At 40.0% G+C, this 18175-nt stretch overlaps 1 protein-coding gene across 4 annotated transcripts in view; it reads left to right on the top strand.

Moving 5' to 3' along the window:
- The first annotated feature begins 11999 nt into the window (after positions 1-11999).
- Fbxo11 (F-box protein 11) overlaps positions 12000-18175 on the top strand; it is an 88042-nt gene continuing 81866 nt past the window's right edge. For 2 of the 4 annotated variants that reach the window (XM_076833202.2, XM_076833201.2), the window contains exon 1: positions 12001-12974. In XM_076833202.2, coding sequence (XP_076689317.1) covers positions 12740-12974 — 235 coding nt within the window. In that variant the 5' untranslated portion in view covers positions 12001-12739. Of the gene's footprint in view, positions 12975-13222; positions 13302-18175 lie in introns of those variants that run through there. The other 2 variants (XM_076833203.2, XM_076833204.2) reach the window with 2 other exon arrangements.

Here is an 18175-nt window from a genome sequence, read left to right as displayed (position 1 = left end):
TTTGTCAGCTCTGCTTTGGGAATTGCCCCTTCCCTTGTTGATTGCTTCCTTCATCTTAACTCAGGTCAGCTTTTTAACCTGGCTCCATTAAAGAAGAGGCCAATAACTAACCTCATCTCTCTGGGTTTGGCAAGTCTTTCTAGCTCCCTCCCTGCTCTCCTTCCCCTGGGTTTATTCTTGTTGAACCCTTTCATTCAGTGGCTTTTGCTAGGGTTTTGTTGCTGTTGATTTGGGGGGCTTGGTACTCTAGAAGCCTAACAACCAGGTAAATCAAACTTAGTTTTTTTATTTATCAGTTTCCCTTTGCTAAAAAGAATACACATACTTGAATAAGAGGTCTGTTAGATTAAAAATATATATATTTCCAAAGAAGAGCCAAGAGCTGAGAGCTAAGGGCGAAGAAAGGCAATAATAATGATAATAGCTACTATAGTAGACATTTGTTGGTTGCCTCCTCAGTGCATTAGTCCTGCCTTCTCTTCTCCATGGTTCCTTGACTTGACTTTGGAGAATCTACTCCTTTGGAAACCCATGTGCTTCCAGAGAAGCTAGCCTCACTCTCTGGTTAGTTATAACCAGCCATCATATTCTATCTTTGTATGTTCAGCTTTTGGTTCCAGATACCAGGACAGGCATGTGACTTAAGCAAGCGAATATCAGGATACTTGCTGAACTGCTAGGACCAAGTCATTCTCTCTGGATATGGACAAAGGAAGATGTACATCTTTGGAGCTGATGGTAGCTATCTTGTGATCCTGAGGGTTCCTGGCCATGGGACAAAGCTGACATTGTAGAAGTCAGTGGGAAAATGAAAAGAAACTGAATTGAATCCTTAGTGACAGTCCTTAGTAACTGAAGGCTTAGAGAATACGAATTCTTAGTGATATAAACTAACCCCAAAATTTGATCTACCTCTGGACTTTTCCATTTCACGAATCAATACATTTTCTTAGTGCATAAGCCAATTTGAGCTATGCTTTTTTTGTTATTTGCAACAAAAAATATTCTATGCTGTGTAGTTACTACTTGCATATGCTATACAACCTATGTGTGCCAGGCATTATAATGGATGTTGTACAAAGACTAATTCTCATCCACCATATTTTTTTCCCTTTTAAAATTGTGTATAATATATATAACATAAAACTTCCCATTTTAATCATTATTTGATATACAATTCTATGGCATTAAATACATTCACAATGTTGTGGAACCATCACAATTTCCAATCACAACCATGTTTTGAGGTGGGTATTAACATCCTCATTTTACTAAAAAGGAAACTTCCTCAGAGAAGTGTATTATCCAGGTTGGACCACCAAGTCTGCCGACTGCAAAACCCATGTTTTTCTACTTCATTATAGTACTAAATTAAATTATAAAGCATGGAAATAGGAAATCTTACCTGCTCAGGGTCCACAACATAAAGGGTCTTGGGAAAAGATGATGCAAAAATAGGAAACAAGGTCAGGAACAAAAAATGATCAGAATGCAAGTCACCAAAGGCAGGACATTAAAGGTTGGAATCAGGGAAATAGGGGAACCATTTAGGTTCATGAAGGGGAGTTAAAAAGGGGGTTCATCCATGGAGATTTCAAGAATATGTGGTTGTACTTGTTCAACCTACTTCGGTTTATAGGTGAACAATCCTTGCATGACCACTTACTTCTCTAAAGGATCCTGATCTAAAGACTAAGAACAAATGATAGTTTCAAATAAAATACCCTCAATTTCATGTTAAGCATTCATTAACATAAGTCATATAGGAACGTTGATCTGTAGCAGGAGGGAGACGAATCCTTTGGTGAGGCCTGGCCCTTTAAATGAGGTCTATAATGACTGGAGAGCTCCAGTTCCTTCTTGTTAGGACAAGATGGGTTCCTGGTAGTGTCCCCCACACCCCCCAAATCACAAGCATCTGTGCTAAAAGCTCTCCACCTTTGATGAGTATCTCTTGTTTGCTTTTTAACTAAGGATTTTAACTAAGCTATTAAAAAGCTAGAAGGTGTTTAATCTGTTGATCTGTTTGTTTTCAAAAGTCTGACTCCTTTCATTTGTGATACTAAGTAAGTAGTAGCTTGAAGGGTTTTACTTGTATAAAAAGATCAGTTCCCTAATTTTCAATTTCCGAAAGTTCTACAGCGTCAGAGGCTATCTTGCAATGTGGGAGGGGAAGTCATGAGGATGGATTGGGTGGGGAAGACTCCTTGATGTTTTTGCACGTCAAAACCTGGAACTCCACACCAAGGCCTCTTCTCCAATTGTGTACTGAACAAAACTAATAACATTTTCTCCAAACCATTTTATATATATAAATGTGCTGGCTGACCTTAATGATTTACTCACTGCCCACTGAATATAAATAAGGGACAGAGGTAGGAGCACCAAAAAGTCAATGTCATTTGATGTAGTTGACACATATATGAGGCTTATCACTCTTCTTCCCCTGGAACAGCATTTGGGGAGAGAATTCTGATCATATGGCATAGTCCGTTGTGTAGTAGTGGATTTTTTTTTTTTTAAGAAATTGAAACATAGAAGACTGAATTCTTTTATCTTCTTTTCCTTTCAGTTTTTGCCTTTGTCTTCTTCTCCACTCCTACCAGTCCTTGCAATAGGGAGTCATGGAAGATGAGGGCTGTGCCACACTGTGTAGTAGGCAGCATAAAGTAGGAAAACAGCAGACAGATTATAGGGTGAAAGACATGCTAAGTAAGGATTGGCTCATGTCACATGGGAGCCTTGGGAAAAAGGAGCAATCTGGCACTCCTTCAAACCAATTCTATTCTTTAAATATCTGAGGACAGAGAGAAAATCATTTTCTATTAATATAAAATGTATAGCTCTTTATGGCCAAAATAAAGAATTTATTACATGCATTGACTATAACAGTATTTTCACTTCTTTGGAATTGTCTTTCATTTTACTTTTTTTCCATCACTTATAACTTGAATAGCAATAGTTACTCATTCACTAAGCAAAGAGGTAAATTATAGTTACAAAAATCATGCTCAAAATACATTTACAAGTTCTTTTATTTTTTTTCTAGTTTTTATAATGTCATAAAAACAGTTCTAACTTTTCCAAAAGTTCTTGTTCTTTCATTTTTCTTTTGGGAATTTCTGAGATAGACAACCTCTTATAAGACATGTACATGGTTTTAGAGCATAGAATATAACCATCTGTCCTCAAAAACAACGTTAGAAATTTAGGGTAGAATTCCAAACATGAATTCTACCCCAACCTTTAACCCAACTGATTCCCCTGACAGAGTGTGTACATCTGTATCTACCCCAAGTACCCCAGTACCATTTTAACTTCAAAAAAAATTTTTTTAAATGGAGATTGAACCCAGAGATGATTAACCACTAAGCATTGCATCCCTAGCCCTTTTTAAATTTTTTTTTTTTTTTTTTAGGGATAGTCTCACTAAATTGCTTAGGGCCTTACTAAATTGCTGAGGCTGGCTTTGAACTTGCAGTCCTCCTCTTTAGGCTCCCAAGTTGTTGGGACCCCACTACCGTTTTAATAATAAACAAGCAAATGCCCTAATTTCTTCTTCTTGTAGTATTGGATCGAACCCGCGGGCACACTATTTCTTTCTTTTCCAACTCCAAAACTAAATCTGTGAATCCCTCAAGTGTGTCAGAGAAAAAAGGCATGACACCTAGGATAAGAAAAAGTCTTAGATGGAGAGATATCAATAGCCAAGTGCAAGTTCACCCACACCACCAGGTGTCAGGATGAGACTGGCTTGCCAGAACCACGGAGTTGGAAGTAAAGGAAAAAGGAGGTCAGGGGTTCCTCAAGAAAGCTAACCCACCCACTTCCTCTCAACACTCTCTTGTCTCTTGGTTTTCTTACTACTTGGACAAAAATATACAAATCAGCCTGTTGCTCGTAAGGGTAGGAAATTTAAAAAGCAGGTACATGGCCTATAGGAAATTAAAGTGAATGCTTTTCAGTGTCATGATCCCCCTTCTATTGAAGTGTCTTTATTGTCTCTGTCTAGTCACTTTTTTTTAACACAATACCTTTATTTTATTTAGTTTGCTTATATGGTGCTGGGGATTGAACACAGTGTCTCCTGCATGCTAGGCAAGTGCTCTACCACTGAGCTACAACCCCAACCCCCTAGTCACTTTTTCTATATAATAAGATCCTGTAAGATGGGATTGAAGGCAGTTTAGAGGAGTTCTGGAGAAAGTGCAGGAAAAGATGCTGAACTACTCCTTACCCCTACAAGCCCTATTATTATATTCTCTAACAGGTAGGCTTAAAAAACAAATTCCTGTTCAGCTAGAACTATCCAACTAGGAGAGATTGGCAACAACCTTAGTTTTTACCATTGATTCTTGCTGTAGCTTCCTTCTTGCATAGTTAAGTTGTTCCTCCCAAGATTTTCTGCAGTGGGCCAGAACAGAATAGATCATGAATCAATTTAACTTCAAGGCCATACTGCACCCTAGATCAAATATTCACACTCTATTTTGTACTTGAAATTGTGCTTACTAATATTGTCCAAATTGGTCAAAGGATGACTTTTAAAAGTCAAACAACAACAACAACAAAAAAAAAGTGGCAAAAAAAAAAAAACAATTAAACAATGAGGAGACCTTTCCATTATTAAATTCCCAGGACAATTCAAGTCCGAAAATGAACTCCTCTTCCTATTGTAAACTGAACTCCAAAGACCTTAAAGCTTGATATTCCTCTCCCTTTTTTCTTGATTTTTTTGCAGTCACAAGATTCTCTCTCCAAATACCTGGGGTTTCTAGGTTCTTGCATGGCTACTACATCTTCTATTACAACAGGTACCTTTAAGTACCTTCAAAATTGAAGTGATCCACCCAAATCTCTTGTATCTCATTGATGTGGAAGCAGACATAATTCCTGCAGTGATAGCACTTTGCAAGCAAACTGCTGCTCTAGAACCTAGTGTATAGAAATTTGTTCCTGTTGCCTATCAAATAGCTGGGGGAAAGAGAATAACCCATAGGGAATAAAAAATGGAGAGAGAACATCTTCTTGATTTCTGCCTTGCCAGGATGCCTATTAGAACATATCAGTTTTCTACTAGGTGCAGTAGCACATGCATATAATCCCAGCTACTAGGGAGACTAAGGCAGGAGGATGGCAAGTTCAAGGCCAGCCTCAGGAACTTAGTGAGACCCTATCTCAAAATAAAAAGGACTATAGATGTAACTCAATGGTAAAGTACCCCTCAGTTCAATCTCTAGTACCAAAACCCCCAAACATCATTCTCCAACTACTGTTAGTGAATTTAAATTCAATTGGAATAGATTTCTCCAAGAGATATCTGCAATGTACACCTTAGTAAGGATATAGTTGACTTCCATACAACATCATTGTCATCCCCTCACCAACCTCATTTTTTTTTTCTAGGAAATTACATTTCTTCATCCAGCTTACACCACCCAAAGCAACACATGCAAGTTTCATCCATCCAAGAGGAATTCATGAATAAGTATAAGGCCCTATTAATTACAAAGAAACATGAGGAGGTTTTAAGTGGTAGCATCTACAATGATGTCTAGATCATTCCCAAGTGTTCCTTTTTTCTATTCATTTCCTTTCCCCATAATTTGAATATTTCTATTTCTATTTCCGTTTTGAGCCTTGTGTTTCTGGTCTGGAAGCACAATGCTGGATTGAACCTATTCTGGTTTCTATCTAATGACACATCTTCCTCTCCCATGTGTGAACATAACATCCCACATTTACACTAGGCAACCCAGCAGTCCACACTTTCAGACGGTGGATGTCTTCCAAGGATTTCTTCATCCACAGCAGGAACCTAAAACTTTTAAAACCTTATGACACATCTGCTACCATTGTTTCCTGTTTAGAACTCCTTAGGTCTATTAATCCTGCTTCCAAGACCCTCTTTTCTAAAATGTGTATTGGTTGGATAATCACTCTCAACAGATTCCCTAATCTGAAGTTGCTATTGATGCTTCCACAGGCTGTAATCTCAAGAGCACAGTGGAGTGCTCTGACATGTCTTCTTCCTTTAACTTTTGGATTCTCTAGCCTTTGAGTAACTTATGCTACTGTGTGTATTACTTTGTGCCATTTCTTTGTCTATTCCTATTCCATTTGTTTCGATCATTTACTACTTTCAAAGGGGCCCAGATGAATGTTTAAATTTCAACCTGCTACTTAAGTGGATGCAATTCTTTCTCTAACACAAACCTTCAACGGATGGCTTCCCCCCCGCTCTAAACCTATGCATTTATTTCTTGACCTACTCCTTTGACTCTTTCTTGAGAGGTTCTGATAGTGAAAAAACATTAGGGTATTCTGGATCTACTAAAAATTCCATTATTGCTTGAGTAGAGAATTCTGTACAGGTCTCCTCCCATCAGTCTCATCCTGCTTCCCTATTACAATATCCATGTAATCTTGAAATTCATCCCTGAAATACCAGCATCAGAAATTAAAAAAAAAAAAAAGGATAACAGTTTACTGAGTCTTTACTATGCACCATGCACTTTTTAAGCATTTTATAGGTATTCATTACTTAACTATCGTGACAATCCCACAAAATGAGGACTGTTATCATCCCATTTTACAGACACAGAAATAAGCACAGAGGTTGAGGAATTTGCCCAAGGTTAGATTGCCAGTAAGTGGCAGAACTCTCTCTTTGTCTCCCACTCACATCTGCACACATTTCTGTCACCTACCAGGACTTCAATAATTGGACATACTTTTATTGTTTTGGCCTAGTCTCTCTCAACACTTAAAATTGGTTCTTCTTTTAAAAAGCAAAAATAAAAATTTATATCCATATATCACAGCCCATCCTAAATTTTGAACATAATTAATTTCTTTTAATAGTACTGTGTCTGCATTATTCCCTAGGGAAGAGTATTAAAGATAGATTCCATAATTCTTTAAAGATAACCCCTATTATGAGTATCACTGAATTGTGTGCTTACCAGGTTTTCCCATACATACATTAAATTTAAATCCTTAGTTCCAAGTTAATTTTCACTACCTAGCTGATAAAATATTATCTGAGCATGTACTAAAGAATGAATTTTTACAGCTTAGTGAGATAAGTCATTCATACTCTAACGAGGATATTTTAAACAGAGCTGGTTATTCCTGTAGGGAACCATATTCAGATCAAACTAATTTCTTAAATGACATAAAAGGAGTGAGCAGCTTCGAGGTGTCTTATGTAACTGACTGAGTGCTGACGGCTTGGAACTAGATGATGGAATGACGGAGGAAAGGGAAGATGAATCTTTGAAATGGCAAAAATTATAATTTAAAAATCATAGTAAATATCACCTGCCAGGTATTAAAATGATTAAAGAGCTTATTTTCTACACTCCTATTGTGATAGGTTTTACAAACAAATAATTTTAAGTACACTAACCTGTTAAGTACCAGTAATTAGTTCAGGAAAACAAACACAAATGTTCTTGAAGAGAGAACAAACCCTGAGGGAATTCAGGCCTCTGAAATTATGCTAAGAGTTACTGAAATAATTCTGGAAGACTCCTACCCCAAATAAAAATACCCTTTAAATTTTTCTTCTGTTTTCTCTTATATATATAACTTCCGTGATAGCTAATTGACGGGATTACTTGCTAATAAGACCTGGTAATAGATCAAACTGGCTGTAGTATTTTGGGTTTTCACCAGAATTAGGGATCTATAATACCTAAGAATGGAAAAAACACTGGATTGACAGACAATAGTTTTGCTACTAAGTAGTATAATGGAATTTGGTTTTGCCATCTCCCTTCTTTGGACTTTAGTTTTCCTGTCAAATACAGAAATGAGATTACATGATCTCCAAGGTCCATTATAAAAACTCCCAAGTTCCACAATTTTTTTGAATATTCTTTTATATATGGAAACAATATCTTCATTTTATTTATTTGTATGTGGTGCTGAGGATTGAACCCAGTGCCTCAAACGTGCTAGCCCAGTGTTTACTGAACCACAACCCCAGCCTGAAGTTCCACAATTTTAAGATGGCTTTGAACACGTTTGTACAAACAAGACTATAACATTTAATCCTGTGAAATAAACAAAAAAAATATGTAGAAAGTGGCAATATGGGAATAGCATAATATTTTCTTAAGTATCTCCCCATAGATCCATTGTTGTTAGTTTCTCTCTTGTACTTCATCAGCCCTCATGGTTCCAAGAAAGGAAGCAGAACAAATCTGGAAAAGGACATAGTACACATAGTACACATAGAAAAGTTTCTGACATATAAGGAGAAAAATTTGCCCTTTGTAACCCTAGAGAATGATGGAAAGAAGAGGACAAGGAAAAAGTAAGACCTAGTGTGCTTTCTTCCCCTCTCTGGGTGGAAACTAAAATTGAATATATGTAGTTGACATATTCACATAAATAATGAGGAAAGTCAAGAGCTGGGGATAATGGTTTGCTTTTCTGGGAATTCCTCTGAAAGGTCAAGACCTCTAGGGGCTCTTCTTTCAGTTTGACACCATACTTAATATGACACAAGGAAATTAATGCAACAATGGAGAAGTGAGATGGTCCAACAAGCCCAAAGCAAGGCCCTTGGTTCATCAAGTCCTACATGAAGTATCTGGAAAATCCAGAAGTGCCCATGGGTCTCAGTGAGAAGATAAAGTGGCATCCAGAGGATCAATGGCCTTGTGGAAACCTGGGGTCAGTAAATATGTTATAGTGTGTAGAGGGGGGAAATGCCTCAGTATGGACTTCAACAAAAAACTGACACTTCTGAAGGACAGAAATAACCAGTTTTACCTTTTTTTTTTTTTTTTTTTTTTTTTAAGGTATATGGATTGAACCCAGGGTCTCACACATGCTAGGTAAGCAAGCCTTCTACCACTGAGCTACATCTCCAGGTTCTTTATTTTTTTTTATTTTGAGACAGCTAAATTGTTCGAGCTGGCTTCAAACTTAGGATCCTTCTGCCTCAGTGTCCTGAGTTGCTGGGATTACAGGTGTGTGCCACCACACCCAGCCTTTTTACTTCTGAGGCTTGCAGCCCTACTCTTAGACCATATCAGCTACTACATCCTAGGACAACATGGCATTTATGGCTTAGATTCTCTTCCCTCATGCCATGTAAGCCTCTGGGCAATTCCCAGCCCACTAGTCACTATGTAAATTTTAAAAAAGGTCCTCCCTTTTTGAAGACACTTTACTTTCATCTTTAGAAAACTGTCAAAATAGAAAAAGAAATGTCACATTACAAGAAGTCACATTTACTGCCATTGGCCAGAGAACTGTCATAGTAGGTTTAGAAATTAGGATATATACAAAAGATACCCTCTATACCTTATACAACAACTCTCTTCCCCCATACATATTTTGGATTAAGGAGAGAAGAAATAAAATCTGAAAGATGATATTTATATAAAATAAATTGGATAAGAAATTCCCGACATACAAGAAGGAGACTTGTATGGACTTGAGGTTAAAAAATACAGAAAACAAGTTACATTTTCTTTGTACATTTGAATAAGTAAATCTTCAACCCTACCACATCAGAATACAAACTCCCTATGCCATTTATTTCATCAATATTTCCCATAGCACCTCACATATTATTTATTCATGGAAGGAACAAATAAGTACTTGAATATAAAAGTAAAATTTTAGAAAAATCAAAAATATGGACACACATTGTAAAAAGTATAGTATCATGTGACTTTCCTGTATTTTTATTCCCCCTGTATTTTTATATTTATTTGAAACAAATGTAAAAATGTGTTTATTTGCACCTAGCCAAACAACCATAACCGTTTGAAGCTCTTCAAGCTGTTTTTTTTTTTTTTTTTTTTAAATAGGTGACCTTTTCAAGAATGTTTTTGAAAAGGAAACCTGGATGTAAGTTTCTCCATTTTCTGGACCAAGTACAGATCATCTCAAAAACACAGAACTTTATATCAGAGAAAACATCTGGAATTTGTTTTTTTGGAATTGGCTAACTTCACTTAGCATTATCTTCTCTAACTCCATCCATTTACCTGCAAATGCCATGATTTTATTTTCTTTTATTGCTGAGTAATATTCCATTGTATATATATGCCACTTTTTAAAAAAATCCATTCATCTACTGAAGGGCATCTAGGTTGATTCCACAGTTTAGCTATTGTGAATTGTGCTGCTATAAACATTGATGTGGCTGTGTTCCTGTAGTATTCTCTTTTTAAGTCCTTTGGGTATAGACAGAGGACAGGGATAGCTGGGTCAAAGGGTGGTTCCAGTCCCAATTTTCCAAGGAATCTCCATACTGCTTTCCATATTGGCTGCACCAATTTGCAGTCCCACCAGCAGTGTATGAGGATTCATAGTGGCATAAGGAGGGGAACATGGGAGGACTAGAGGAAGTCTAGACAGGGCAGAGGGTAAGACAGGAAAGGAGGGGGCATGAGGTCAGAAACAAGGATGGAATGTGATGGTCATCATTATCCAAAGTACATGTATGAGGACACAAATTGGTGTGAATGTACTTTGTATACAACCAGAGATATGAAAAATTTGTGCTCTATATGTGTAATATGAATTGTAATGCATTCTGCTGTCATATATAAATAAAAATAATAAAAACAAAACACAGAACTTTAAAAAGTTAGAAACACCATTATATAGTACAAAATAAGTTCTTATTTAAAAGGGAGTGGAACCCTAATGTCTAGAATGATGGAAATAATTTGCCTAGAGTCACATATCAAATCTGGGACTCAAACACACTATATGATACTGGCTTACATCTCTTGTGCCTCTCCTTCTATCATGCTTTTAACAATTATCTGTCTCAAACCCAGGCAGCAATTGATGAAACTCAAATGAGAGAAAAATCACCAATAGAGCTGAAAACCAGAGAATCGAGAGGTAAGCTCATAGTTTTACCACATCTTAAAAAAAAAAAAAAAAAAAAAAAGATAAACAAAAGAGAGCAAAGAGAATTGACAACAGCTAAGGAATCAAAACCTGTCTTCCTTGGGGAGAGATTATGCTGAGGGGACCAGATACAAATACTAAAGATAAAGCCTCTTGGTGTTTTTCTTTTCTTTTGAGTTTGTGGGTGTGGAATCTAAGTGTTACTGAAATAATTCTGAAAGAATCCTACCCCAAATAAAAATACCCTTTAAATTTTTCTTCTGTTTTCTCTTATATATAACAAAAAAGGAAAAAAGCAAATCACATAAAAAATCTGTCTCAACACATTTACTTTATTTCTTTTCTCATATATTATTTTCTCGAATAGTACATATAGACCATTTTTTCAAAAACCAAAGCAAACTGACCAAAGGTCAAAACCTTCTGAAAGCTTAGATGACTATGATTAAGAGTCAACTCCAAACTTCGGTTACCAACTTCAAAGCTCGGCTAAGTAGATCTCAAAGATTTGCAAGTACCCTCAGCTGGGCTAAAGGGCACAGAACCTCTAGCGCTCCCTACAGCTCATATTTTAAAACTACCCACCCCAGAACACCGGAGTTATCAAAGATTGGCTCCCTCGCTCCACTTTTTTTCCGCTTAAAAAATCGGGGGTGGGGGGGGTGAAACGGCGAAATGAAGGATTAATCACTTCTCCCCATTACATCAGCAGCCCCCGCCCTTTCCTCCGAGTACCTCCTCTCCTCAAACAGTCGCTACGTACTGGCGCTCCCTTCGCCTACCCCCAGCTCTATTATATGCCCCGATACCTCCCCATTATCACCCGCCCCGACACACTCCCCCTTCCCTCTTTTCCCCTCCTCGGCGGGGGAGGGAGGAAACCCAAGAGAGGAAACAGGGCGTTGAAGGAAGGGACTTCGCGATAAGAGCAGAGGTTCCATTGGCCCGAAGGTTGTATGGCCGCTTCCCATTGGTCGTCTGGCCAGAATCCCCGCCTCCAGTATTCCCCGCCCATTCACCCCTCCCCCCCGCCCCGAGGCCCTCCCCCGCGCCCCTGGCCAGCCCCGCGGCGGGGAGGGACCGACTGGGCGAGAGTGAAGGCTCCGGCGGTGTCAATGGCTCCTCCTGCCACGGAGCAGCAGCAGAAGCAGCAGCAACGGGGCTGAGGAGGAGGAGGTGGAAAGGTTCCTTTAAGGAGGAGGAACGACGACGCCTCTTTTTCCCCCAATCTCCTCCCTTTACACTCATTTCCCCTTCGCCGAGGAGAGAAGGGGGGAGGAGAGAGAAGAGGCCGAAGAAAGAAAAAAAAAATTCCTCGCAGAAATCTCTTTCAGGGGGTGTGGGGGGGAGGAAGAGGGGAAAAAAAAGAGCCGGGCGCCCCCCGCTCCCTCCCTCCCTCTCTTCTCCTCCTTCTCCCTTCCTCACCCGCCCGCCCACTCCCCCCGCCGCCGGAGACGCCGCTCGGGAGTCGGCGGGACCCGGGTCTGTCTCCTCGGCCGCCGCCGCCGCGCTTCGTCTCGGGATCCCCAAGCGGGCGGACGCCCTTTCTTTCTTTCTCTCTCTCTGCCCGTCTTTCTGTCTCTGTCCCTCGCGGCCGCCCCGCCCGGCGGCCTCGGCCTTCCCCGTGCGCCAGGCCCGCCCGGCCGTCCTCGCTCGGGCTCAGTCTGTCTCCCCGGCCTTTCTCTGGACTCGGGGTCCCGCTTGCCCCCTCCGCCCACACCATCTCCCCTTCCCCTCGCCCCTCTCTTTCCTCCCCCTCCCCACCCCCTTCTCCTGCCCCGGAGCTCGCTGTGCGTGTGCGCGTGAGTGTGTGTGTCCCTCCGCCAACGCCGCCACCTCAGCCCGGCAAATGAACTCCGTCCGAGCCGCCAACCGGAGACCCAGGCGAGTGTCGCGGCCGCGCCCGGTGCAGCAACAGCAACAGCAGCCACCGCAGCAGCCGCCGCCGCAGCCGCCCCAGCAGCAGCAGCCGCCGCCGCAGCAGCAGCAGCAGCAGCCTCCGCCGCCGCCGCAGCAGCAGCCTCCGCCGCCACCACCGCCGCCTCCGCCGCTGCCTCAGGAGCGGAACAACGCCGGCGAGCGGGGTAAGGCCGCTCTCCCTCCCCGCCGCCCGCAGGTTCGGGCGCCTGGCCGGCCGGGCACGGCGGGCGGGGAGCCCGGGCGGGTGGGGGCGGCCTGTGCGCTCCGGGGGTGGGAGACGGAGGCCGAGCGGAGGCGGGTCCCGTGGTGCCGCAGTGTCAGCCCCGGCCCGGCCGGGCCGTCAGGAAAAGCCGCGGCTTTCTGTCTTTCCTGGGCTCTTGCTCAGGCCGCGCTTTGTTTGGTTTCGGGGGCTCGGCACCCTCCACCCCCACCCCTCCCTGGGGCTTCTCGCCTCGTCTGCGAACCCCGTGGGAGTCTGTAGGTGGCTGGAGGTAAGGCTAAGGGTGGGATTTCCCCCTTTTCTGCCGCCTTCCACGGTCCGATCTCCCCCTTTCTGTTGGTAGGTGGGGGAAATGGCTGGGAGTGATGGGGCGGTGGGGTTGGCTGGGGAACTTGTTTTCCCCTTTTCTCTCTCTTCGCCTCCCCCTTCCTGTGGAGGAGGGGGAGAGGGGATCCGAGTGGTCCGTGGTGTTGGCCAGGGAACTTGTTTCTCCCGGCCCACCCCCACCCCCACCCCCGGTCACGGGGTAGGGGGAGCAGCGACTCCTCTTCCAACCCCACGATGTTTGCTGCGTAGTTTGTCTTTAGTTATAGAACCTCTGGGAAAGACCCGTTAAATCGAGTCCTTTAGATAAATAAATATAGAATCCATCGGCCATTTCCATCCCCCTCCCTCGTGTGCTGTGCAGTTACCCTTCCGCTCTGTCGGCACCCCCTGGGTTTTTCTCCCCTCGCTACCCTTCCACGCCGCGGTGCTCCCCTCCATCTCCTAGGGGGGTTTGAACACCCCTTCCATAGAACCGGCCTCTTGGGAGTGAGTGTGTGTGTGTGTGTGTGTGTGTGTGTGTGGGCGGGCGCGCGCGGGCGCTCGCGTGTGTGTTGTGACCAAGGCCTAGTGAAATGTGTCATTTGGACCCAACTGTGCAGCACTGTCTGGTAACCACCATTGTCTAAGGGCTGAGGCTCCCCGGGGTTGGATTCCTGCTTTAGCAAAAATAATGTTCAGCTTTACTTGGATGATATGATTATTTTGGGAGGTTTGTGAAATAGAGGTGTTGCTCCTGGATCTCTAAACACAACTATTTTCTTTATTAATTAGCTGCTTGCAGTGGGGTGGAGGTCAATACCGTATTTTTTGTGTATGGTTGTTGTTTTAAGGAGGAGAATTGTTAGGAGACATTTTGCCTGTTTTAGTTGCCGGATTAAGGTTAATTTCACTTGCGTTGGTTGTCACATCCCCGTTGGTTAAGAGAACTAAAGGCATTTTTAAAATTATACATTCTTTCCTTAAAAACTGTTTCATTGTTTTGATCCAAATATTTAACCAGTGAAGATGTTAATCTGAAAAATAGTTTATAGGTTTTACTGTAGTCACTGTTACGGATAGTCTTTGAGAAAACAGTTTGCTATATGTTGCTTGAAAGATGTTTCAAGCCAGTTAGAAGTCTTGTGCAACATAATTGGTAAATATGTTTTAATGATTCTTTGATGCGTTTACTAGTTTCTTGGCATATTTAAAAATTTTGAGTCTCATCATTTCCTTTCACATATATCAGAGTTCTGGTATTCCATTCAAATTTTCAAGTCTCCTTCCAGAATTACTATTATGTATGATCATATATTAAAGTGTTTTTGAGAAAACAATGACAAAATTGAAATTCTAGCATTTAATATTAAGGATTCTGCTACTACAGTAAGCTTTTTCAAGATGTGATTTGTTAATAACATGAGCACTGAATCAAAATATTTCAGCCAAACTTAATTTACTCCAATTGTGTATTTTTTTAGATGTTTATTCTGCATCTCCATTTTGCAATTTGTGTGTAATTTCAAACCTGGTTCAGGTGATTTTTGGACAGTGTTCTTCAAAATTATTAGCTACTGAACTCTTTGTACTTAAATTGGAAGTAAAGTGACTTGGTTGTTGGTAGTAACAAACTAGTGGTAGTTTTCTCTTTAATTGATATTCATAAACTGACAAATGATGTTCATGAATCAGAATTTCAGTATGTACCTAACCAAGTGGTAAATGAAATTGTACTGTAGGATTGTTCCCTTGCTGCAGCCAGTAGGTTCTGGAGGTTCAGTGTTGGCACTGAGGGGAACTATTTTCCCTGATTAGCCTTCAGGGAAAATAGTCTCTCAAAGAGCAAATAAATGGCCTCAAAATGAATTAAACATTAAGAAAAATTAAAAGACTAAAATAATCAAAGTTTTGCAGGCCTTAGTTAAAATAGACCATTTTTTGAAAGATTGGCATTTTGATTACATTTTTAAAATAGGAAAGTCACATAATGTTCAAAAGTTAGCTAAGAAGAACATTATCTTAAGTTTTATGGAACATACAGAATATCACTACTTCTAGTTTGGAAAAGAGGTTTTGTTATTGGTATTTGTTTAAGAATATGCTGGATTTAATTTGATAAGGTTATTAAGGAACTAAAACAAGTGTGTGCCCTCCCCCCACCCCCAAACCTTTTACTAACTCTTGGTGAGTATGTAACTCTTGCGTTAGTCTTGGATAGAATTACATAATAGTGGACCAGCCAACTTTCCGGTAGGAAATCAAAATGAGACTCACTGTTTTAAGGTTAGTTCAATATATTTAAAATCATGTGCTTTAGGCTTTCAAAGAAAAATTTTAGCACCCTGGTTTTAGCTGCTTTCTCACCCACAGGTTAACTGGAATAAAAACTTGATAACACTTTTAAATATATTTACATATACATAACATATTTGTGTTGCACACACACAGACTTTCTCTTACATGTAATACCAGTGTTTGAAGAGACAGAAACTAAATATTGGCCCGGGTATTTCATGGAATGTTGTCTTCACTCCTGCTATTTTAAGTGGTCTGTTTGTTGTCTTAAGACTGAATACTGATCATTAGCTTTCTTAGACTTGAGTTTGGGGGGCTGGAGATATAGCTCAGTGGTAAACCACTTGCCTATCATGCATGAGGCCCTGGGTTCAATCGTTGCCAGCACCACAAGAAAAAAAAAGTTTGAGTTTCAGATTTCACACCACTTTAAATTAGTAGAAAATAGTTTGTGTTCCATATGGTCACAATTTGATAATATATTCCATTAGTTAATGAAACTGAAAATAGTGTGGTATTGGGTCTAAAATATTTGTATATTTTTTATATATATATATATATATATATATATATATATATATATATATATACACGTATGTACGTACGTACATATATTTTTGGTACTGGAGATTAACCCAGGGGGGCTTAACCACTGAGCCACATCCTAAGCTCCACCCACTTTAAAAATTTTTATTTTTGGGGGTGGGGGAGGGCTCACTGAGTTGCTTAGTGCCTCCCTAAGTTGCTGAGGCTGTCTTTGAACTGGAGTTCCTCCTGCCTCGGCCATCCAAGCTGCTGGGATTACAGACACAGCCTTAGCCACCATGCCTGGCTTATTTTGTATTTTTGATACATGAAAATTGTACATATTTATGGGATCCCATGTGATTTTTTTTTTTAATACATGTTTACATCATGTATTGTTCAAGTTAGGGTAAGTGCTATCTGTCTTCTCGAATATTTATCATTTCTCTGTGGTGTGAAAACATTGAAACTCCTTTTTTCTAGCCTTTTTGGAATATGTAAGACATTATTGTCATTTGTAGTCACCCTACTATGCAGTAGAATACCAGAACTCATTTCTCTTTTCTGTGTCTTAGTACCATTAACCAACCTTTTCTCTTTTCCTTCCCTCAAATCTGCTCAGCTTCTAGTAATTACCGCTCTACTCTCAACTTCTATGAGATCAACCTTTGTAGATTCCACATATGAGTGAGATCATGTAGTATTTTTCTTTCTGTGCCTGGTCTATTTCACTTAACATAATGATGCCCAGTTCCATCCATGTTGCTAAAGAAATGACAGAATTTCGTGCTTTTTAATGACTGGATAGTATTCGTGTGTGTGTGTGTGTGTGTGTGTGTGTGTAGCATATTCTCTATCGATTCATCAGTTAATGGACACTTAAGATTGTTTCCATTTCTTGGCTATTGTGAATAGTGCTGCAGTAAACATGGGAGTATAGATGACTTTTTAACAATGATTTTATCCTTTGTTTATGTACCCTTGTTTTGTTTTAAAATTCTAGAAGGATTTAGCTTTTGCCACCTGTTCTCAGTTTAACTTCTTTATCCTTGGAATCTGTTTTTTAAATTTTTTTCCTTAGAAGTATGGGCAAACTTAAAAGTGTGCTGAACTGCTATGTAGTAATCAGTAGTTTTTGGTTAAAATTAATTTATCTGAATAGATTATAAATGTATATAGTTTAAAATTTGAAAGTCCCTTTCTTTTATCTGCCTACAGTTATTAAATTCCTTTTTTTTTTTTTTGGATGGGGGACTAGGGATTAAATCCAGAGACATTTTATTCCAAGCCCTTTTTAAAACAGGGTCTAATAGTGCCTAGCATGGTGGCATACACCTGTAATCCCAGTGACTCAGGAAGCTAAGGCAGGAGGATTAAGAGTTCAAGACCAACCTCAGTTACTTATTGAGGACATAAGCAATTTAGTGAGACCCTGTCTCAAAATAAAAAATAAAAAGGGCTGGAGATGTGGCTCAGTGATTAAGCACCCTTAGGTTCAGTCCCCAGTACCAAAAAAAAAAAAAATTGAAGACAGGGTTTCAGTGAGTTGCTTAGGTCCTCACTGAGTTGCTGAGCCAACTATTAAATTCTTCTACCTGGAAGCAGTCACTATTATTAGTTTTTCATTCTTTATGTTTTAATAAAAAATAAAATTTGAGTTCTGAAAATAATCTTTGCATGGAAGATTTTGAAAATAGGTGTAAAATTTTTTTCTCTAGTTACTGGGAAAGCATAGGACTGTTTGAAGTGCTGAAAATTTAGTGATGTAGTTTGAGAAATTTGGAAATGTCATATATTAATAGATTTGGCTATAAACTTGTAGTCTGAAACAATTATAGAGTAAATCAGTCTATGTCCTATATTTGTGGGATAAAAAAATCTCACCTATGACCATGGAATTCTAGAATTTCTTTCAGAACATATAGCATTGCATAAAATATTTCTGATGGAGCTACATATTCATATTATGTGAATAGCTAGTATACTTGTTGGTCTTTTAAACAGGTAGCCTAGTTAGTA

Source organism: Callospermophilus lateralis, chromosome 14 (genome assembly GCF_048772815.1).
Source record: "Callospermophilus lateralis isolate mCalLat2 chromosome 14, mCalLat2.hap1, whole genome shotgun sequence".
NCBI lineage: Eukaryota > Metazoa > Chordata > Mammalia > Rodentia > Sciuridae > Callospermophilus > Callospermophilus lateralis.
Note: the sequence above shows the minus strand (reverse complement) of the source record. Positions and strands in the feature narration are given on the sequence as shown.